Below are 21,983 nucleotides of genomic sequence, written 5' to 3' on the forward strand. Positions count from 1 at the left end.
CCTATTATATTGATCCAATATAGTAAAAGGTGATTATGTTCATCTCAGACGTCTCCCAGTCTGTCTCAAATTATGTGAAAAAAATAAATCACAAAGTCAACTTATAATCATCGCCAAATGGCTATAAAGATAATAGATAAAATAATTGTCTCCTGATAAAAATTAATATTAAGACTTTGCCAAGCTTGTGCAGTACATGGGCACAACCACAATGAGCCCCAAGAAAACACAAGCTTAGCATAACATCACATAGAACAAAATTTCTTAGAAAGGACTATTCCTAAAATGAAACATATAGTAATACCACAACAATTTTGCAACAAAATATATGAACGAATGGCTTCTTCGTGATGCTAAACTTGTATGAAGTTATCGCCGACACTTTGATTTAGCCAACTTCTTTCTTCTCTTCTTCTCAGCTTTGGTAAGCTTCTTATTCTTTCTTGCTTCTCTTCTATCTTCCTTCACTTTCTTCTTGTGCTCTTTCCGAGCAGCTCGTTTCTCATCAGGACCCATCTCTTGCTCGCTAGCGAACGATGAACCATCTTCTGAGTCTGTACTGGATTCATCATTGCTCCCTGCTTCATCAATAACGTGTGGTGGTTGCTCAGTCAGCTGATCCTCTAGCAAAGTCGGAGGTACACCAACATTGCTTGAAATTTGCTGTTCCAGTTGGTTGCTTGCATTTCGAGTTTGTATAAATCCTAACAAAGGCTGGTCATACATCTCTTCTGCTTTTAGCTGATATGCCATTGACGGGCGTTGGAGCATCGCCATCTGAACTAAATCTTCCTCGCATTTCTTGACATAATCAAGGGTCTTGAAAAGGTTAAACATGCACAAATGGGGAACAGGTAAGCCTCCAATTTTGAATTTCTCAAGCATAAAGATGAGAGAGGATATAAATGAAAAGCATGAAATGAACAAGGAAAACCTGCACAAAAATGGTTGGTTCGATTTCATCTTCTTGGTTTACCATCTCTCCTCTTTCTATAACTTTTTGCTGAATCTGAAACATTTTCAAAATGATAGTTATATTGAGCGAAATGGAAAAGAAACACTCCCTGAACTTTAGTATCGAAGATAAGTCGATCATCAATGACAGTCTAGCACCTTTTCCAAATAATCATCCACATCTTCGTCGGCAATGGATGCATCAACCACAAAATCAAATAATTCCTTAACAGTCATGACAGCAATCCCATGCTTTCTGAAAAAATCCTGCAACCAAATTAACAGGAGTATGTCTGACATATTTGATGGGCAGAAGAGGAAATGGGCTGTAAAAGCACATCAACTTACTGAAACATGAAGACAGTCCTCTTTCAGAAATTCCAAAGCAGAAGGGTGATCAAGGTCTACTGATTGCGAGACATCAATTATGTACAAGTGACCCTGTAAAATGGAAATGAAACATGAAAAGGGTCTGTGCATGTTTAATCAATTTATTGCTATCGCTAACCAATAATTTTGCAGGACAGTAAATCTTACCTCAAAATAAAGTATGTTGTATTCACTTAAATCGCCATGTACCAATTTGCACTTCTGATATAATGTTCGCATTGTTGTAATGATCTGAAATCACAATAGATTATTATTTTTTTTATCAAAAAATCCACCACTTCTGGTCCATTAAAAATATTAAAGTTTAATGACAAGGGAAATCATCAAAGAACATATGTTCCAAGTATGTCATTAAAGATCAAATCACAAAAACTAAGTGATGGTGCCACCATGGGTTAGTCCGAAGAATGGTCTTTCCCTTCAAGGAAAAAAAAATTGTATATCAAAGGTTATACGGATCCAATGCATACATAGACATTCAAATGGAATATTAAGTGCCTGACCTAAGGAATTATCCCAGGCACAAATGACGCAAGTTAAGAACATTCCTGTAAAAAGCTGTATGAGCAGTTTTTAGTTTCCAAGACACTAAGGAACAGAAACTGAGCCAACTATCTAATTTGTAATTGATCCAAATTTTGGGAAGAAAATGTTAGTTTGTTTAAGAAGACTGTAAGGATGCCTCTTATCATCATCATTGAATGAGTGCTTCAATGTAGTGATTCAAAATGACCTTTTGGAAACTAAACTGCTAGTTCATTTTCGCATTTACAAGAAGTTAAAAGGCTTGTTATTCAAAATGGCTCTCCGGAAAATGGACATCGGATATTGTATTTTTTTTATTTTACCCATACTTATTTCTTTTATATTGTCTTTAGAAATATAGTGCAAATATTATATAAATAACTCATGTAGAAGGTTTGTAAGAATTTTATTCTACAAACTTGAGAAAAGAAGCTATCTATTTCTCTTTTTATCTCAATCTCGTGGAGTGAATTCTAGCATTCTCTTCTGATCATTTCTTCTCCACTTCTTTCCTTCATCAATAATAATAATAATGATAATAATAATTGCATGTCTGTCATAATGAAGACCAATGATGTCTAAGAAATCTATGCTAAGAAGCAATTAACCAGTATGACAGAATTTTAATGTATACCTCTACATAGCATTCACGCAATTTATCTTCAGACAACACAGCATCCTTAAGGCGAGGTGCAGCCCAGCCAGCTTTTCCTGCATCATATATTAGGTTTAGTAAAGCTGAATCATGCTGTCTTCAAATATTCAATCAAGAAAAAAATTGTAGAAAACCTGCTACCATTGCAATAAGCAGTTAAAAATGGTTTCTAAGATTAATAAACGAAAACAGGAAAAATAGAAGCAAATAGTATATTACAAGGGATTCATATCCATAACTGGAACTTATAGAAGAAAAGGCAAGCACCTATGAATTCCATGACAAGAACATGAAGCCTTAAGAGCAATGGTGTTGGACACCGGATTCCAGCAGCTTTTACTCTGCAAGTGCAAAGGAATAACAAACATTAGATAACAACAGAATCCTGTTTTAAGGTCAGATATAATCAAGGAACTCCAAAAAAAAATCATCTATTACAAGATTATAATGTCAATGTGATCGACAACAGAAGGAAGATGCTAAAAAGGATTTCATTTAGCAGCAACACTGACAAAACCCACTCATTGATTGTTATTTAACCTGTAAACTTAGATGTCTTGGATGAATCTACAATCACAGAAATAGCTAAAAATATTTTGCTTCCAACTGAGATAAAAGTCAAAAACTGTCTGGCAACATATTAAAAGGCAAGTATTTAGTTATTTAGAGCATACATGTTCCCCTCCTTGCTTATCTCATGGTACAACCCTTTTTAGGTGAGCTCCTTTCTCCTTGGTGCACACACAGTCCAGCATCTACAAAGCTCAAGAACCTTAATAATATGCTCCCCCAAGTTATCAACCCTTAGGTGAAGTAATCCTACTTTCAAATAAGTAAACAGATGCCTAAGTTCATTTTTTGCTACTGAGCTGGATAAACCACAAGTTTTCGCCTATTCTGCCAATGTAATTCAGCATGTAACTTCAGAAGAATATATCCACAATATTCTTCTCCAGCTCAGGAAAATATGCATATATGATGAAAATTCCAAATACCTTGATACAAGGTTAAAAAAAATGTGATATGAGGCTGTACTGGCTATATGTTCATTGTAGTGTAGATGAAAAATTTTTTTGCATTGGTTTGGTTATATGTGCAGGAACCATTGTTTTAAAAGGCAGCTATCTAGGTGGTTTCACCTAAGGACCACTATGCCTAATTGCTATGCAGTCCTTGTTGGGCAACTTTTTTTAAAACTGGCATAGGTTTAGGTGTTGGTTTATTTGATATTAGAGTAGCCCTAGTTCTCCCTATTAGCCCACCTGAAACCCATTGTTTGCTCGACTCTCACCCCACACAACTTCCACCACCTTATTCTCACTCAACATTGGCAGCAGCCTGCACTAATTATCAGCTATTTTTCAGCCATCTTTTCTTCATTCTCTTTCCAAGGTGTGTTCTATTTCTTGTCTCTTTTTTCTCATTCATTGTTAAATTTTTCATCATTTAATCTCAACACACTTAGAATGTGTTTTTTTAAGGTGCTGTGGCTGATTTCTTGGTTGCAATGTAAAATATAAATTATTTCGTTGTTGAATGTGATTAGTGCTTACTTACCAGTTATCCCTTTACTATTTTAATATTATTTTAGTGTTGACTGCCTATAGTGGGGCAATCACCTACCATCTGGAAATGCCTTTTAATACCTTAGTGACAACATGAAAAATTCATCAAATGAACTTCAATCCTTACCGCATGAGATTTCTCATTTCCTTCTCTGCCCAAGTCTTTACCATTTTTCTAGGGTTGTGCTTGCAATATCCATGTCTGAAACGATAATCCCCTTGTACATATCGTTCCCTATCTCTGGAATTAAGAAAAATAAAGAAGTTCTTAAATAAGAACAAAGTCTTATAACAATTCCAACTTCAATCAGGGATAAGTGTACTTCAAGAAACTATATTACAATTCTCAACCATTTATAATTATGAATCTGAAGTATCAATGGAAAAAAGTAACAAAAAAGCAAATTATATGTTCAGAGAACATACTTACATGTGTACATACATACTACAAAAGATATATACAGAATTGGAAGCAGACGCTGCAGCTGACTTTATATTTAACATGTCTATGAATGCATCAAGCCAAATGCAAATAAAAAATAGGTTTACATGAAAAACAGAGTAAATACATAAGAACAAAGCAACTATGTCAGTTGACTCTCCTCTTCATGTCAATATGACATTAGACCTGATTAACAAAACAATTCCAAGCATTCAAATTGTCAAACTTGAAAACATGCTTATTTGCACATGGCATGTTGTTTGGTAATTAAACTTATATAAACATGGTATCTTGACTTTTGCTGGCAACTAGAAAATTGTCCTCCCCTTTGAAAGTAATTGTGGTAAATAGTCTGTGCAGAATAAAACTAATAATTATGCTTTGATGTCAGATTCCAATCTCTGCATGCTAGATCAATATTATTTTAAGGTATAACAGTCCAAACAAGGATCGAAAAAAAATCCAATACCTCAAGTTGTGTGGTCCAAATCCCACATTACAAAATGGCCCAAATCCCAAGAAGGATCCTAATTAAGCTAGGATCTCGTAAGCCTACAATGTGATTCTATGTTTCCTTGCTGTTCTTAGGGAATCTTGTCTGCATAACCTTGACTTAATAGAATACACTTGCAGTCATACAGACATTTTAAATTTTGAAATCCAATAAGTAAACAACATTTTCATACCATATCATTCAAAACTAAATTTGAATTATGTTAGATGCTTTCGCCTTTGCAATTATCATCTATTTTGCAAAAATTAGATATCTCAAGAATGCATTGGAATACTACAACAAACACCATAGTTAAATTAAAAGCTAGTGTGAAAGTTTGCAAAAATTTCAACTCTTCACAGGCAATATTCCATTGTTCATATTTTTCTACATGAATAATCAACTTTATGATATCGAAATGATGTAAATTTGAAATTTTCATAGCAATTCTAGATATTGAAAGTTAGTGTATATATATAATTTAAATTTTCAAAAAATTGTTAAATTATAGGATCATACATTTCTGCAATCTCATTATTCTATCTGATCTGATGAACCTTATTGTTTCTAGGTAGGATCTTGATCTTAATAACCCTTCATACTTATGTGTCAATCATTAAGGTCTATAGCCATGCCAAATACTCAAACCCAAGTCCAAGAAATATAGTTGTAAACTGTGAAGCTAAAGCTTTTGGATAGATTCAACATTTGTGCTAAAGATCCAATCTAGGGAAAAAATGGATGCAATTAACCTTTGAGTTTATTCTTCTTATAGAGTGGGAAAAATAGATTTAATTAAATACTTGTTACCCTAATGCAGTAATCCTTATGACAAATACCATACATAAGTATGTGAATTATAATATATGAATTAACAAATAGTCCAACATAAGGGAATAGGAGGTGACATTTTCTCATTTTACTTGGAGGTCTTATAAGACACAAGAATTACCATAGTAAACTTTTGCAAGGGATCAAGTTACTTTTCCTGAAAAACTACTACTTGGTACCAAAGGTCAACTAAGACAGACCACACAAATTATACATATATTTTAAAAAAATGGATTGGAGAATTATAGTCTGATTATCATCTCAAAATAAATTGAACTAATAACTACTGACTATAGTTAACGCCCTCAATCATATAAAAACACAATTTTGCAGTCAGAATAGATTCTAACAGGACAAATATTATATGTGTGACGGGTTTCTATGACATTAAAAAAGGAAGAGAGAGAGTAAAAATCATAAACATGAAAGTTGAGAACAATAAATTGAGCAAAGACGTAATTGCTTACTTAAAAACAAGAACAGATGTCTTATAGACCTTGACTGCAAGCTCCTGACCATCAGCTTTTGTCGCATGATAAACATTTGCCTGTGCAAAGAAAATGTTCAGAGACATTGAATTTGATTCTAATTTCTTTCAAATTGTCAATAAACATTGTACTTGATCCTAATTTCTTTCCCTTCTGGTTATAAGCACAGATCGCAGCACTGCACTAGCAACCCAACTTACTACAACCCGATTTGCCTCTTTTCTTATTCAAATTAAATCAATGTGCAACACCAATGCATACCTCTTTCCCAGTGGAGATGCAACCATTGATGTCATGAAACACTCCACGGTTCAGCATCTTGAACAAAACCATTCGAGTTCTAGGGTCAATAGCCTGCATGTCAGAAATGTTCAAGGAAATATCATCCTAAATGCATATGCTATGAAGAACAGGCACATGGAGAAATAAGTAGAAATAGTTCCATTGGTTGCTTGGGCATTACTTGAAGAGTCAAAAAGAACGCATGCTATGCAAGTACTTGGCAATTAGTAGAAGCTCAACAAAATGTGAAAGTGTGAGGTGTGCACATCATGATTAGAGAAGTCAACACTTGGTGCAGTGAATTTGTAATTTCCCAAAGCAATGCAATGATAAATGGCAACAAAAGCATGATGTAAAGGATTTTTTGCGGCATTAAAACAAATCAACCAAGTGAAGGGGGGAATAGTTACTAGAATTTCTTTATAATCATCATTGAGTTCATGGATTAATAAGGAAATTTGTTGATGGGATGATTTTACGACAAGGAGCAAGCTTTCCAGCTCATTTCCTTGTGTTAAAGTCATTATCCTAGAAAAAAAAAGTTAGGAACACTTAGGTTTCCAACTCATTCCCTTCCGTTAAAATTGTTATCTTAGGAAAAAAAGTTAGATTGAAGGTTATATTCACTTCTAAGGATTAGGAAACCACTTGATAACTTTAGCACTACTAAGAGTAGAGAGACACCCAAAATGGTTATATTTTCTAGATTTTAGAGCTACAATGCAAAGATTCTTATGGTAGTAAAACACTCGTACATTGTTTTATGCAATGTCAACATGGACAAAAAGCCACATGGACAACATCCATCACTTATTTCTAAAAGTTATAGGGGAAATCAAGAGGCATCTATAGCCGCTAATCAAATATCAACATTATATTGATATAATCACTAAAGATGAGAAGTCAAATGGGAAATGGAAACGGATGTTGATGTATGTAATTTTTTTAATAATAAGAAATTTTTAATATCAATTATTGATAATAATATATGTTTAATTATTTTAGATTATTATCTCAGTTTGGCATATCAATTGCCAATATAATTAGCCACAAATGATGATCTTCTAGTGGCCCTCAGAAGTGCAATATTAAAACTACAATCAAAGAGAGAATTAACTATTAAACCAGTTACCAAGAGCCAAATATTTTGAGAGACATAACTTTTTTGCAGTCCTTTTGTGATGTCACACGGATACAAATTGGATGGTAAATATAAAATAATTTATTAAAAGTCATTATAAACACAATTAGAAACTTTTTTTCCACTTATGCAAGTAAGTTGTCATTACAATATGGAGGATTAACCCCCAATTTGAAAAAGATTGCAGCATAGATTCTATTGTAGACAACGTCATCTCTATGTGGCTACAAAAAAAATAGTCAACTTTTTCCTTCATTTGTTGAAAGTGTAAAATTGCATTTCTTAGCTAGACAAGATGGTGTACTGGAACTTTTTCCGTCCCTATGGTCACCAACTTTAATTAAAGGTTATACGAAAGAGAAGGATCCATAATGGGGATGATCCAATAATGTATAGGAGCATTGTTAAGGCCAAGAATCCATTGCTTTGTGAAGTAGAAAATCTATCACAATCATCTCAATTCCTTACCCAATAGATTATAAAAAAGTGAAACCAAAAGAACACATTGGTGAGAAAAATAATAATGACAAAGAAGCTTCCGATTGAGAATTTCTATTGTCTAGATCTCAACCCAAAAGTTCTCAAATATCTTAACACTAAACACGAACAAAGGAAAAGGAAAAGGCGAAAATCCAAGAGAAAGAGAAGTGTTCCAAATTTATCCAAGAGAAGCTACCCGACAAAAGAAATGGTCAATTAATGATTGGTCACAATCCACTTAATGGAATTAATGAGAAGAACAACATAAAAGAGCAACTAACATCAACGCCTTAAGAACTTGCAATTATGAAAAGCAATTCAAGATGATGATACTGATGTCAAGCAATGCAACTATTGATAGAGACAATGACAATAGAGATGCACTGAGTGATAATGAAACTTATGTTCCCTCAACTCTAACACCTATGCCTTGAATTTGTGAGGAAGATTACACACAAATTGTGCATTACTAACAACAGAAATAAAAGAAGGTGCTTAGATAGAAGAAGAAAAAAAGAAGGGTCTTCCCTAGCTCTAATACCATGATTTCTTAATGCATAATAACAATTGGATGCTTTACTCTCCTCCCAAATGCCAATATATATAAATATGATACAGAAGAGCAGAAATATTAGGTCTGCTTTTGTGAGCATAGAAACTATTAGAATAGTATCAATACAAGTAGCATACAGTGTCAAAACCATCAATATCTACCATATCCAACAAGAGATACTAAATTTTAAATAACATTCAAGGAAGTATTTCCATAATAATTTCTTAATCCATGAGAAAGGAGCCGTATACTTGTTCAAAATTTTTAGAAATTTATTTTGAAAATTATTTCCTTGTTGGAGCTTTTTTTCTTTCGTAACTATTCAAGTCAATTGTGGTGCCACTATTTGCACATTCTAAAAATTGAATAACCAAAGCTTCAAGAATAGCTAAAGGAGCATGTTTAGCTAAGCTTAAATAAACCTAGACATTTTTCTGCACAATTATCTTCATTGTGATATTAATATTTTGGTAGATAAAACAACTTATAAAGAACACAAGAAGACATACTGACCTGTTCAACTGTAGCTCGATCAGCTTTTTCTGTATTCCGTGTTCTCCCTATTGCCATATCCCTCACATTATCCCTAATAGCAGTTGTGACCGAGTTAGACATACCCACGTCCAATCTTCCTTCCCATTCCTATAAAATTATATAAAGTCCAACACTAAAATTAATAATAATAAGTCAACAGTATGTAGAAATAAAGGCCAAATACAAAATAAGCAAAAGGCATCATACTACACGTAGATCAAGCATCGTGAAGATAACCAACATAATTGATCTAGGAAGTTCAAACTATTACCCAGATAATAAAAATAAACAAATTTTCAATTTCTGTAAAAGATCAAAGGTTTCGATCTAGAATTCAATCAACAAAAATAACACATCTATAGGGCAGGGAATAAACCTCTAAAGGATTAGCCCGAATATGGGAGGTGTATTTCTGGCTGCGGTTGGAGACGGGTTGAAAAGGACGAGATTGAATCCCACCATGGGCGTTGGGACGGTGACTGTAGGCAACCGAGAAGGTGGCAGATGAGCCGTCGCCATCGAAACCTTCCCTCGTATCCAGCCAGTCTAAGGCCTCTCCAATATCCGACTCGGATGACCAAGACTCCTCCGACAAATCCTCTTCTGGCCGTCGAACTTCCTCTTCGTCTGCTATTGCGGGTGCTATTGCGGATTCGTCACCGACGAGGTCTACCATAGCAGCCGGCGGGTTTTTTTTTTTAGGGTTTTTTTAGGGCCGCAGCGAGTTTTTTTCGGATGGGCGGTGATGCCGCAATTAAAAGCCGAGTTTGTTCTTTGGATGCTCCCAGAAAAAAAAATAAGATAAACTAATTTTTATTTTTTATTTTCCTTTGGATGTCCAAAAAGGAAAGGATTCGAATCCTACAATTAAAAGCCGTGGTCGTTCTCGATTTACCTCCTCACAAATGGTCGTGCCTCTCCCACCACCGCATTTAATAGGAAACCATTTTCGTGCAGCACGTGACGCCCTCCATTTAAGAGGCTCAAAAGGGACTTGATTCATTTTTTTCTAAATTCAAATTTAATTCGTAATAAAATTTAATAATTCGAGAACAGCTCAAATTTGATTTTAAATAATTTATTTAAAAATTAATTTGATTTGGTAATATATAATATTTATAATTTATATAATAAATGAGTTTAATATATTCATAAATCTCTAAATAAATATGTTCATGAATTTATAAATAAAATATTGTATAATTTAAATTTGATTTGATAATATTTTTAAAATATTCAAACTCGATTAATTAATTTAATCGATCGAATGAATTTTTTTACTTGGATCCGAAAAGTCAATGAGTGATTTGACCGGTTTACAACTGTGGCGGGCTGGAACCTTTCAACTACGCGTCACGTTTCTAGCCATCCACCACCCGACACCTATTTAATTCATTAAAATAAGCCAAAAAGTCCACGATTAATGCGCGATTTGCTTTATTCTCCCTCGTTGGACTCGGTCGACACCGCGTCCCTCGTTTTACTTAACGTTGGACTTGGTCGGGATGTCGTTTCAAATTTCAGGGTTGAAAAAAAAAAGACATCTCAGGGACCAAATTGAAATATCTTAATTCGTTACCCGGCGTTTGGTCGTCTCGTGAATCACGTGCCTTAAATGGAAGCCGGCTATAAATCAAGAACAGCGGAGGCGGCCGAGTTCAGCACAGTTTGACTGTTCCAGGCAGGCGGAGCTCGGTGGATTAGGGATCGAGAGATGGCGGACGCGAGGAGGAAGCGGGGGCTGACCAACTTCGCCGTGGCCTGCAGTCTCCTCAGTCAGTACGTCAAGGAGAAGGGCAGCGTTGCCGATTTAGGGCTCGGGATCGCCAAGGCGGCCCCCGAAGGTAAAAGGCCTTGCTCTTGATGGCAGCAGTATTTGATGTTGATTGGTTCTTGTTCGATGTTTCTGTTGGGAAAATTTTGTGGAGATTTGTTGGATGCTTGAAAATTTTTTATCTTGATGCAAGTCATTCTATTCAAGGTTTTGTCTGAGAAGTTGAATCTAATGGAGTGTTCCGATTGTTTATTTCAAAATTTGTGCCGGAAACTCTGTTTGTTGAACATTGCATCACATTTTTCAGGCAAATCGGAGTCGTTTCGTGTGCCGATCACTATGAATTTGCTGCCGAGGGCAGACGTTTTGGGCGGAGAGGAGAGAGAGAGGGAAAGTGAAGGGGAGGTGGTTTCCCATGAAAACCCTATGGGTCTCTTTCCCCAGAGTACCGGCTTCCTCACCCCAGCGTCGGACGATTCCAGGTCTCAGCTTTCATCCCTTGATTCTACTCTCTTAACCACACAAGTAAATGAATATTACAAGCTTGGTATCATAGTAAAAAAATCGATCATCTAGGGTTTTTCCTAAATCATGATCAGATCCATTTTTAGCCTTTAGTATTTTCTCTGATAAGAAATTTGAAGGCGATCTAAGCCTTTCTCCTTCTATTGTTGCAGGGTGACAGAACAATCACAGCTTACAATCTTTTATGGAGGAAAGGTCCTCGTGTTCGACAGTTTCCCGGCCGAGAAAGCCAAGGATCTGATGCAACTAGCAAGCATGGGGAACTCTGATCAAAACTCAACCTTGGTTCCCAAAGCTGCTACTGATCCTGTGGTTCCCCAACTCAATCTGTCAAAACCAGCACAGCCTAATCTCTCTGGTAATGCATCAGCCTTGTAGCCAAAACAAGATTTTGTTGGAACCTCTTCAAAGATTTACTGATGCTCTAATGTTGAACTGCAGATCTTCCTATTGCTAGAAAAGCTTCGCTCACACGATTTCTTGAGAAGAGAAAAGATCGGTAGGTAATCATTGTTCATGATTGTGCAACAAGTGTTGATTGTTTCAGCTAGTTTAATCTGTTAAACTCAAAATTTCCAGGATCAGTGCAAGAGCACCATACCGAATTACTACTCCATCACCTCAAGTGGCTACTTCTATGAACCAAGAGGACTTCAAATCATGGCTCGGCTTGGGTCGTCACTCTATCGCACCTGGTCTGAGTCTAAACTCTGAGTATATCAGATAAAATTGTTTAAAGTTGGATGCAGATGCTTCTCCCATAGAAACAATTTACTAGAAAACTTCGTTTGCTTCTTTTTTTTTGGAGGAAATTGTCTTCCTTTTGTAAGAAGTCATATTGATGTTTTCGCAGATGACTTAGATTTCAGGATTCTTGGATTCTTGTTTTAAGTTGCAGTACTTACTGCAACATAGAGATCAAAAAGCATGAGATTAAATGTTTGATTTTTAGAGATCAACTATTCTTGTATCAAAAAGCATTCTTCTAACCTTCTGAACCAGCAATATGATTTCTCATGCTGATGTCGTAATCCTGCATCAAGATTTGCATCTTTTTCATGATGACAAAGCAAGTTGAACTTGAGGCTTTCAGTTACCTTTCTCAAAAGAAAATGACAGAAGACAGCTTATATTCAACCTTTGAAATTTCATCTTTTTGTGCATGTGATTGGATTACTGATCCTACTGAAGCATTTAAATGCCATACTTATTCATATTAGTCAAAACTTTTAATTTCAATAGACTGTGAAGAGTTCCAAACAAACATGTTCACCAAGTACATCAAGAAAAAATTTTATTTCAGAAAACTATACATAATGGTTTGGTGCTGCCATGGAGCTGGGAATTGGAAGACTGCTGGGAGTTGTATTGTTTTGCAGATCATTGGAATGCCTGAAACACCGTGTCTCTCATGAGCATAATAGGGATTGAACATAACTGGCATTCAGTTACTGAAAAATGGCATCATTTGTGAGTTTCATAGGTTAGCAGCCATGGCAACCCTACTTGCTCGAGATGGTCAGAATATCGAATTCCTATTAAATTGTTGGGAGATTATCAAAATAGACATTTTCAACTTGTTTCAAGAGCTTTAAGACGGCACACTTTATTATGTTTTATACACGGGGGTAGTTCACCTACTAATTTATAGTGCAAAAAATATTTTGTGGAGAAGACTTCTCTACCTTCCAAAGGTTTATGTTAGCATTTTGATTTTCTTATTCCACTCCATTCTACTTAACTTTTAGATTTAGTGTTGCAAGAGAAAGATATTTGTATTTTCAGATTAAGTATTATTCATCCTCTCTCCCCATCAGATCAATCTTATATTGATCCTAATATAATGCTAGTTGGATATTTGATATAAAAGATTCCAAAGACAATAATCACTAATATTGTCAAACAACTATAGAAAGGGGCACAAGGTAAGATGTATTCAAGATATAATACAATACCATTAAACAATTAATCCAATCAATTGTATAGTGTTGAAGGGGAATCTTAGTGGATTCACTTACTATTAGGTGTATTATTTGTCTAGAAAAATGGATCCAAATCCCAAATATGAATTGAGTGGAAAATCTCAAAATCGTAGTTCAAAAGGGACAACTAAACTACATGATTAGAGACGCCTGAGAGTTAATGACTCCAACTCATTCCTAAGATCAATCAGGTGCAACCTACACTCAGATAGAGGTTGAGCAAAAGTTTGGAATGATTTCTACATAGTATCGCTTAGGGCATGATGGAGTATTATAGGATAGAGTGATGCTACTTGTCACAATATATTTTCGTCATAAATTTGTGATGGAAATCTGAACCGTTCAATCACAATCACCCATTCAATCACAATCATCCATTCAATCTACGATCAGGATTTAATCTTAATTTTAAAATCCAACGGTGCAGATTCCCATCACAACATTTGTGACGGGAATTCTATTGTGACAAGTAGCTTTTTTAATTTTATAGGATATTATTTAGAGGAGTCATCCTTGTCACAATAAATTTCTATCATAAATTTATCACAACAATCTGGACCGTTAGATTTTAAAATAGAAGATTAAATCAAAACCATCACAATCACTCATTCAATCTACGACCTGGATTTAATCTTAACTTTAAAATCTAACGGTCCAGATTTGTTGTGATAAATTTGTGACAGGAATTTGGTGTGACAAGAAGCTTTATTTTATTATTTATTGGTGATCACTCAAATAAGTGTGACTCAAACGCTTCAAAAATACTAACACGTACTCATGCATTTTCAAATATTATTGATGATCAAAATGACCCTGATAGAGAACTAATAAAAACATAGAGGCTATTATATAGGTATGATAATTTTAGTTTACATCAACAATTAACGGTTCAAAGTTCAAAATATAGGTATCAAACAACTAAGAAAATTCGATCATTCCACTTTAAAATATTTAAAACTACAAGCTACCTTTCTTGTTGCTTGAGACTTTTGAAACTTTACATAATTCTATTCATACATGACTAGTTGAAATTAATTTTTATAAATAATTATTTTCAGAGTAGTCGTAAATCAATCCCTTGGGTGAATAAAAAATTAATATTTAATTAGACGAGATATTCGGTTAATGGATTTGAATAAGCGATGAAGATTGAATTCAAATAACATTATTATTATTATTATTATTATTATTATTATTATTATTATTATTATTGTATTAAATAACTGAAACGTCAACGTGGGCCGGTACGGTTTCGCCTTGATGGGCCGGGCAGTGGTGTCAAGCTCGGCATCCCCATACTGGACCATTCTCACGTGCGGAAAACGTGCCTACTCTGCCTTGGACAACAAGTCGAGTCGACGAGCGCCTCGTGCATTCTAAGAACCCACCCAAATCTCGACCTTCACTGCCGTCGTCTCCTGCTTCCTCAGCTCCCTCTCAGTTTGCTGAAATGTTCCTCACCAGGTTGATCTCCTCTCTCTCTCTCTCTTCTCTCTCTCAATTTTATCTACCATTAATGTTTCTCATCGATCGTGATTAACTCTTGCTTGTGTTTCGGGGGTTTTAATGATCTCAGGACCGAGTATGATCGTGGCGTCAACACTTTCTCCCCGGAGGGGAGGTTGTTCCAGGTCGAGTACGCCATCGAGGCCATCAAGGTTGGTGCTTTCATCATCGGCTTATTCTGGATTTTGTTTCATCTTGGGATCTTTGAGCCGGAAGGCCCTCGGATTCTGTGTTTTAGATCTGGGCTGAATGAGTTTGATTCTGGTGGCAGTTGGGTTCTACCGCCATTGGATTGAGGACGAAGGAAGGCGTGGTGCTTGCTGTCGAGAAGCGCGTGACCTCACCCTTGCTGGTTTGCTGATTAACCCATTCCTTTATTTTTCTGTCTATTTTTAGATTATTAATATGGATGAGTACAAGTCAGATTTTGTTGCTGAAGTTTGTAAAATATGCATAAGCAACATTAGAAGTATCAGAATTTTACCTTTAAAATAAGAGCCCGTGTTTTGTGTTCTATGGGCTAGAGCAGCGTCTCTGTAAATTGCACGATATCTGCAAATCTCTTATTTATATTAGAATTTGGATATGTCTTTACTTTACTTTAGTTTTGCTAGTCGCCACCAGATGATTTCTCATCCTTTAGGTGGAACTGTAGGAGGATAGTAATTCCTTAACTTTGAAATCCTGAGCTATAACTGATGAGGTACCTGTCTGAGATAGTGACTCATTCCCCAATTGGAGAGAGTGAATAAAACAAGGACCTCACCCATTTATTTAATTTCTTCAGTTCCTTGTCTCAGATTAAATACAACCTTGGGTTGGAATGACACTTTAAACCTTGACAAAAAAGGAAACAATGGTTTGGGAAGCTTTTTATTGAGACATCCTTTTCTGCAAAATGGTGAGTGGCAGTCAAGTATCCTGTTATGAGAGGAGGTGGTGGAAGAGGACGAGATGGGAAAGGGTAGAGTGGGAGAGAGATTCAGGAAAACTAATTGGAGAGTGGTAACAGTGAATAATGCACCTAGCTACAGAATGAATCGTTGTAAAATATTCAATGTCATGTGCACATTTACATGTCAAAATGCTACATTGACAGATGCATTAGTCAGACAAGACTGAGGTACTAACAATTGATGATTCAAGAGGTAGAGGAAATTCTAAGGGGGCATTTGGCACATGGAAGAAAAGATTCCTATGATTCCAAGGTCCTTGTCTCCACTTTAATGGAAATTTGGAGGTTTCTTTGTTGTAAGTATTAAATACATTTGTGACACCACAACTATTGATATATGATTGCCCAACAACACTCTCAGCCACTATTCTGTTGTGTGCATTGTTGTATACTTTTCCAAATTATATGTCTTTGCATATAAGGTCACCATCCTTTACAGACCATTCAATCAATCATCTCTTCAAACATCATTTATGCAAGAATAATTCCAGCGTCAGCCCCATCTTTCTTTCCTTTGCAATGGAGTGAGTTTCTGTCTTTATGCCTTTTGGATTAGTGGCCAGCAAGTCACATCTCTTCGATCACCTACATCTTATGAGCGATCAAGGGAGATGGGGACCTTGAGATCATAGGTGTGTATGGAAGTGGAAGAAGAGTCATTTGCCGTCCACAAGACCAAAAAGGGTTGGGTGGAGGCTAGAGTATCTACATGCGAGAGAGAGGGAGGGAGGTTGAGACTTACCCACAAGAGAGAGAGCACGAGATGGAGGGGAAATAGGAAGAAGCGGCAGCACTGCCTATGATGAAAAGGGGAAGAAATAAAAAGCATGAGAATGGGAAGAAGAAGTAGATTAGGTATTAATTGACATTTTTGTAAGTTAGTCCATCAATTTTCTAAAATTGCAATTGCGCCCTTAAAGAAATAAGTATTATATCAGTACCTGACACTTGCACAAATGATAGATAGTGAGAGAAGCCAAAGACGTGTGTAAAAGAAGAGAAGATGAAGACATATCTCAGATGCAAAACAATTATGTTTGCCTATTGGCAGGTGAAATGATATATTTCTTCAGTGTCAGTTGATATGGAACAATTATTTAAACTTTGATCTCTAAAATATTTTAGTTTTCAGTTATATTGAAGACTACCTAAAATTATCATTTAAAGTCCATTAAGTCCCAAATATTTTTGGGCTACATGGATTTTATACCATCATTGGACTTTATCCTAGTTTATTTCACTAGTAATATTTAGATTTTAAAACCACTTTCAATGACATTAACTAGAGTTTATTTGGTCTCCCTCTATCCTCAAACCTTTTATTATAATCAATTGGACTTCTCTAACTATATAATGTATTGATTGCCTTTCAAGTTTCAAAAGCTCATGTCAGTTTAAACTTGCTTTCTCTTGCACCTAATTTGTTCCCAGATATCTATTCACATATTATATTTGTAACACGTAAATCTGGTATATATGATGTTGTAGGTGCTTAAATGCTCAAGTCTGGTAGATGCTTAAATCTGATATATGAACTATGAAATTCCATTTCCTGTGAAATTTGCATTCTATCTTCATCAGTCTTGTAGCATACATAGTGGGTGACTAATTAGTGTAATGAATCACATATACAACTTCATAGCTGGGCAAAATACTAAAATTGATCCATGTCCTCTAATCAATTGGATGAACCATTCACTACCTGTGTCTGCATCAACAGGACAGTGATGAATGATAATGCTGCAACTCCTTTTTTAGGTTGTTAAAAATGTAGCTCCGTTCAGATATGATACTGTAATTTATGGAATGGTGTGTTACAGCCATGTTTCCAAGGAATACTTCTCTACTTGATGTGCTACAAAGAGCTTATGTTTTGAGCAAGGTTGAAATTCTTCTTAGGATACATTGAAGCATCACTCTCTGCATCAGCTGATCTCTGTTTCAAGTTTTGCTAATGGTTTCTTGGTGCTTAGTCCCTTTTGATAATCTTTGACATGTTGACCATTTTGAGGCTTCTTAGTACTTAATCCATTTTTTCCTTTTTCAGGAACCAAGCAGTGTTGAGAAGATTATGGAGATTGATGAACACATAGGCTGTGCAATGAGTGGATTGATAGCTGATGCACGAACTCTTGTAGAACATGGTCGTGTTGAAACTCAGGTACGGTTCTACAGCTTTGGTCATATTGGAACTTTCATCATATTTGTTTGAATTCAGTAAGACTGTGGTCAGACAGATGATTTTGTGTTTTCTTACGGATTAAATCAATTTGTCTACCAGAATCACAGGTTTTCCTATGGTGAAGCAATGACTGTTGAGTCAACTACCCAAGCGCTATGTGATCTGGCACTTCGATTTGGAGAAGGTGATGAAGAATCAATGGTTAGCACTATAAATTCTTTTGCAAATACTCCCAAGAACAATTATAGGGGGGCACAGTTTCCATATCTTCTATTCTTTGTAGAATTCATGGTTTGCACTATAGATTCCTTTTGCAAATACTCTCAAGAATATTTATTCGCGGGTGACTCACTTTTTGAATATTCGATTTCTAGTATGGTGCTTGTTTAATGAATACTGAATGTATATATATTAACATAGTTTTAATGTTCTGAAGAACAGCTTCTTATGTGGGGAATTGAAGGAATCATCTGCCCTTGTAGTTTTGTTTCTAAGATGTTTAATATGACAAATAATGAAACTTTTCATCTGGTTTTATCCAGTTTAAATAATCACATGGTAAACATATTTATTTTGCAAGCTAATTCAGTAACAAATAATATAAAATTGTTACATTAAAATTTTACTGCTTTATAGATAACACTAGCAAAGGCATAATTGTGTATACCCAATCTAGTTTCTGATTGCATGCAGAAAGCTCGGTGGATTTACATTGAATATAGTTGCTAACATTTCTTATTCAGTTTAAATGTAAAATTGGTTGCATTGCCAATTATGCTGATTACGTTAATAAAATGTATTTACATGTACAATTCCCAAGGCAATTCATGCTAATAAGAAGATGAAAATACAAAAAATCAAAAAGAGAAAGCCTTCAAAGAAAAGCCCCATAACCTGAGGGCAGATTAAAACAAACAAGAAACAAAAAGGATTGGGAAAAACCAAAAAGAAATTTACTCTTCTGTGTATCACCTTGCATCTTCAATTTCTTCACTATCAATAACAACCCTTACAAGTCATTTGTAATGTTTATCATCACCTTTGACTATTCTTCAATTTCTTTGCATACCACCCAGATTGAGATATTTATATGTTTCATAGAAGTATAGAAGAGGGAATGATAGTATTGTTAGGAGTTAACAATTCCCTGGGTCTTTATGAAAAATCTCAAGCAATTTTCACCAAGTTTACATGTATTCTCCTACGGTTGAGGCTCTAACAAATCTATCTTCAAAATTACCTCCAAACTCCAAAGGCATGCAACTATGTTATTTCAAAAACAATGTAGTGGAGCAAAGAAGTGAAAATATTCATTCTGCATTAACGCTCTTGTCATGTCAACAAAAGGGAAAAAAAACAATCAGCATAGAATTGCTTTACAAGGGTGTTGCTAAGATCTGTATTTTTACTCATGATTGTGCACTTCATAGATTCAGTTTCTTGCAACCAAGGATTTGCATTTCTGCTTAGATCTTCTGCTTTCTTCTCTTCTCATAGGGTTATAAAACCATGCAGAGGTATAGCCATGTATGTCTCTGTTCTGTGAGATTATTGTTTATCAATGATTAATTGCTGAATTATTACTGGAGTTTCCCTGTCTAGGATTAATTCCTGAATTATTGATGAATTTTTAAGTAAACCTATTCAAACATATTTGTCCCCCCTTTCATTTAGACTTGCACCTCAAACTTCGAATAATTGTGATATGAAGGTCTAACTAATTAGTATTTGTGCAGTCACGGCCATTTGGGGTGTCTCTTCTGATTGCTGGTCATGATGAGCATGGACCTAGCTTGTAAGTGCTGGCTACTTATTAATGTTATCTAGTGAAGCAACTGATTATTGATGTTGATGTGGCTGTGCAATAGTTATAGATTTATTTTATTATTGATGTTTGCTTTGGAAAAGTTTGCACATACCATCATGGAAATATGACAAAAACATTTTTAGTTCCTTTAATATTTAACTATCTCATAGGATAATATTTTATTTCCTCAGTGACAATTTTCACGTTAATCCCACCTATTAGGGAACTGATTTTGTTATCCTAATGGGATGTTTACTACTATTAACATAATCTTCCTGTGGCCTAAAGGATTCTTCCCAGAGATCACTCTTAGGAGATACAAATATTCTAGTGCATATGTATTACTTGTGCTGTACTTTTTTATACATTAATGTTTCTGCTTGATATTACAAATGTCAGAGGTTATCTGGTAAAATCTGAAGTGTCTCTCATACACAATCTCTACTATGTAGTCCTGTATTTCAATGTTTTGCTTCAAATGTAACATGCTATAAATTGCAGGTACTATACTGATCCATCTGGCACATTCTGGCAATGCAATGCAAAAGCAATAGGATCTGGATCCGAAGGAGCTGATAGTTCTCTTCAAGAGCAATACAACAAGGTAGCTACTTTGGCAATTTTAGATATAACTGGTTATGCAAGGCAAATTGGCAGCCTTCTCTATTGTGGCTATTTAGATCTATAGTAATTTTCTGTGTGGTATCTTGGTGGTGATGATGATGATGAGAATAATTTCATGAGAGCACTTGCTTATGCAGGACCTGTCCCTTCTGGAAGCTGAAACTATAGCTCTTTCCATCCTGAAACAAGTCATGGAAGAAAAGGTATATTTCTTGTGTTTTTTGTATATCTACCTGCTTTAGAAGATGACTAAAGCATCCCTGTTTTCAAACCTGGATTGGGTTCTTTGAAACTCCTGGTCCATGAGTTATTACTTGGCCTATATGGATAGGCTAATCGGTTAGGCTTAAATGTTTACTTTTAAATCATATAAACACGGCATTTAAATATTTTATTTGGTACTAGCCAACCTGAGTTTATTTTTTTGGTATTAGACAGGTAAATTGGACTGAGGTTTAAGGATCCAGTTCTACGGGTTCCTTTTGTTTTACATAAATTGCAAGAGTATTGCAACTTTTACATTGCTAATTACTCATTTGCATTAACAGGTGACCCCTAATAATGTTGACATTGCAAAGGTTGCTCCTACTTTCCATCTATATACACCTGCTGAGGTTAAAGATGTCATTTCTCGCCTCTGATCGGCAAGGCCATTTATCTTGTTATCTGCGTTTCTTCGTACTTTATACCACTTGCTAAATTGCTGTGTAATTGTGCTGGATGCTGTGACCTTATCGTGTTCTGGTTGCTTATCCACTGAACCAATCCAATTTATTTTTTTAAATGGTTCAAAGAAGTTTAGTAATGTCATCTGTCTTGTGAAATGATAATAGGTCGTTTCTCATTTTTCACATTTGCAGTGGAACAAATAATTGCTCACAAAAAATAACTGAAGTTTTGTTTGAATTTTACTTTGCAAGTGTCTTGGTACTTTGACTGGTTCTAGTGTCTATGTGGTGAGCCCAGAATTTTTGGGCTCAGGATGGATAGTTCACATTTTTATTTTTTTTTAAATTTGATTTTATAAGAATTCAATATCTAGATTATCATATAATAATAATAATAGTAATAATAATAATAATAATAATAATAGAATGTTACTTACCTTTAACTCATTGAGAAATGTAGAATATTTGTTAAAAACTATAGTAACATATTAAACATATTTTAACTAATTTGTCTTTGGTTTTTTTTATTATGGAACTCTTATCATTTCCTTTTATATTTATTTAATCACACTAAATTAGTTTTACAATAGGAAGAAGACTTTTTTTGCTATTACAATGCCATAGATG

At 35.1% G+C, this 21,983-nt stretch overlaps 3 protein-coding genes across 3 annotated transcripts; 2 read left to right on the top strand and 1 right to left on the bottom strand.

Moving 5' to 3' along the window:
* Positions 1-145: 145 nt before the first annotated feature.
* Positions 146-10,042, bottom strand: LOC141838158 (uncharacterized). Its single transcript, XM_074725561.1, has 12 exons — positions 9,710-10,042; positions 9,313-9,441; positions 6,605-6,697; positions 6,323-6,402; positions 4,217-4,330; positions 2,792-2,865; positions 2,504-2,580; positions 1,492-1,575; positions 1,303-1,395; positions 1,114-1,221; positions 935-1,009; positions 146-819 (listed from the first exon to the last, which is right to left on the bottom strand). Exons 1-12 carry the CDS (start codon positions 10,007-10,009, stop codon positions 370-372), a joined length of 1,677 nt encoding a protein of 558 aa, XP_074581662.1. The 5' UTR covers positions 10,010-10,042; the 3' UTR covers positions 146-369.
* A 957-nt stretch (positions 10,043-10,999) lies between these two features.
* LOC141839269 (protein TIFY 10a-like) lies at positions 11,000-12,583 on the top strand. Its single transcript, XM_074726983.1, has 5 exons — positions 11,000-11,177; positions 11,415-11,589; positions 11,785-11,990; positions 12,074-12,131; positions 12,212-12,583. Exons 1-5 carry the CDS (start codon positions 11,048-11,050, stop codon positions 12,357-12,359), a joined length of 717 nt encoding a protein of 238 aa, XP_074583084.1. The 5' UTR covers positions 11,000-11,047; the 3' UTR covers positions 12,360-12,583.
* Positions 12,584-14,969: 2,386 nt separating this feature from the next.
* Positions 14,970-21,599, top strand: LOC141839861 (proteasome subunit alpha type-5-like). The gene is made up of 9 exons (XM_074727709.1): positions 14,970-15,078; positions 15,191-15,272; positions 15,392-15,472; positions 18,123-18,236; positions 18,357-18,458; positions 19,994-20,052; positions 20,566-20,668; positions 20,826-20,891; positions 21,237-21,599. The coding sequence occupies exons 1-9, from the start codon at positions 15,065-15,067 to the stop codon at positions 21,327-21,329; spliced, it is 714 nt and encodes a 237-aa protein (XP_074583810.1). The 5' UTR covers positions 14,970-15,064; the 3' UTR covers positions 21,330-21,599.
* The last annotated feature ends 384 nt before the right edge of the window (positions 21,600-21,983 follow it).

Source organism: Curcuma longa, chromosome 11 (genome assembly GCF_044706935.1).
Source record: "Curcuma longa cultivar G26 ecotype Majalengka, Jawa Barat chromosome 11, ITB_CL_G26_1.1, whole genome shotgun sequence".
Taxonomy (NCBI): Eukaryota; Viridiplantae; Streptophyta; class Magnoliopsida; order Zingiberales; family Zingiberaceae; genus Curcuma; species Curcuma longa.

Excerpts from the sequence above, each read along its gene's own strand:
- LOC141838158 (XM_074725561.1), bottom strand. The coding sequence starts at position 10,009 with ATGGTAGACCTCGTCGGTGACGAATCCGCAATAGCACCCGCAATAGCA. Across the intron at positions 2,866-4,216 it reads GAAATGAGAAATCTCATGCG|AGTAAAAGCTGCTGGAATCC; the intron begins GTAAGGATTGAA and ends TTGCACTTGCAG. Across the intron at positions 2,581-2,791 it reads TCTTGTCATGGAATTCATAG|GAAAAGCTGGCTGGGCTGCA; the intron begins GTGCTTGCCTTT and ends TATATGATGCAG.
- LOC141839269 (XM_074726983.1), top strand. The coding sequence starts at position 11,048 with ATGGCGGACGCGAGGAGGAAGCGGGGGCTGACCAACTTCGCCGTGGCC. Across the intron at positions 11,590-11,784 it reads CCAGCGTCGGACGATTCCAG|GGTGACAGAACAATCACAGC; the intron begins GTCTCAGCTTTC and ends CTATTGTTGCAG. Across the intron at positions 12,132-12,211 it reads CTTGAGAAGAGAAAAGATCG|GATCAGTGCAAGAGCACCAT; the intron begins GTAGGTAATCAT and ends CAAAATTTCCAG.
- LOC141839861 (XM_074727709.1), top strand. Across the intron at positions 15,473-18,122 it reads GCGTGACCTCACCCTTGCTG|GAACCAAGCAGTGTTGAGAA; the intron begins GTTTGCTGATTA and ends TTCCTTTTTCAG. Across the intron at positions 20,053-20,565 it reads GATGAGCATGGACCTAGCTT|GTACTATACTGATCCATCTG; the intron begins GTAAGTGCTGGC and ends TATAAATTGCAG.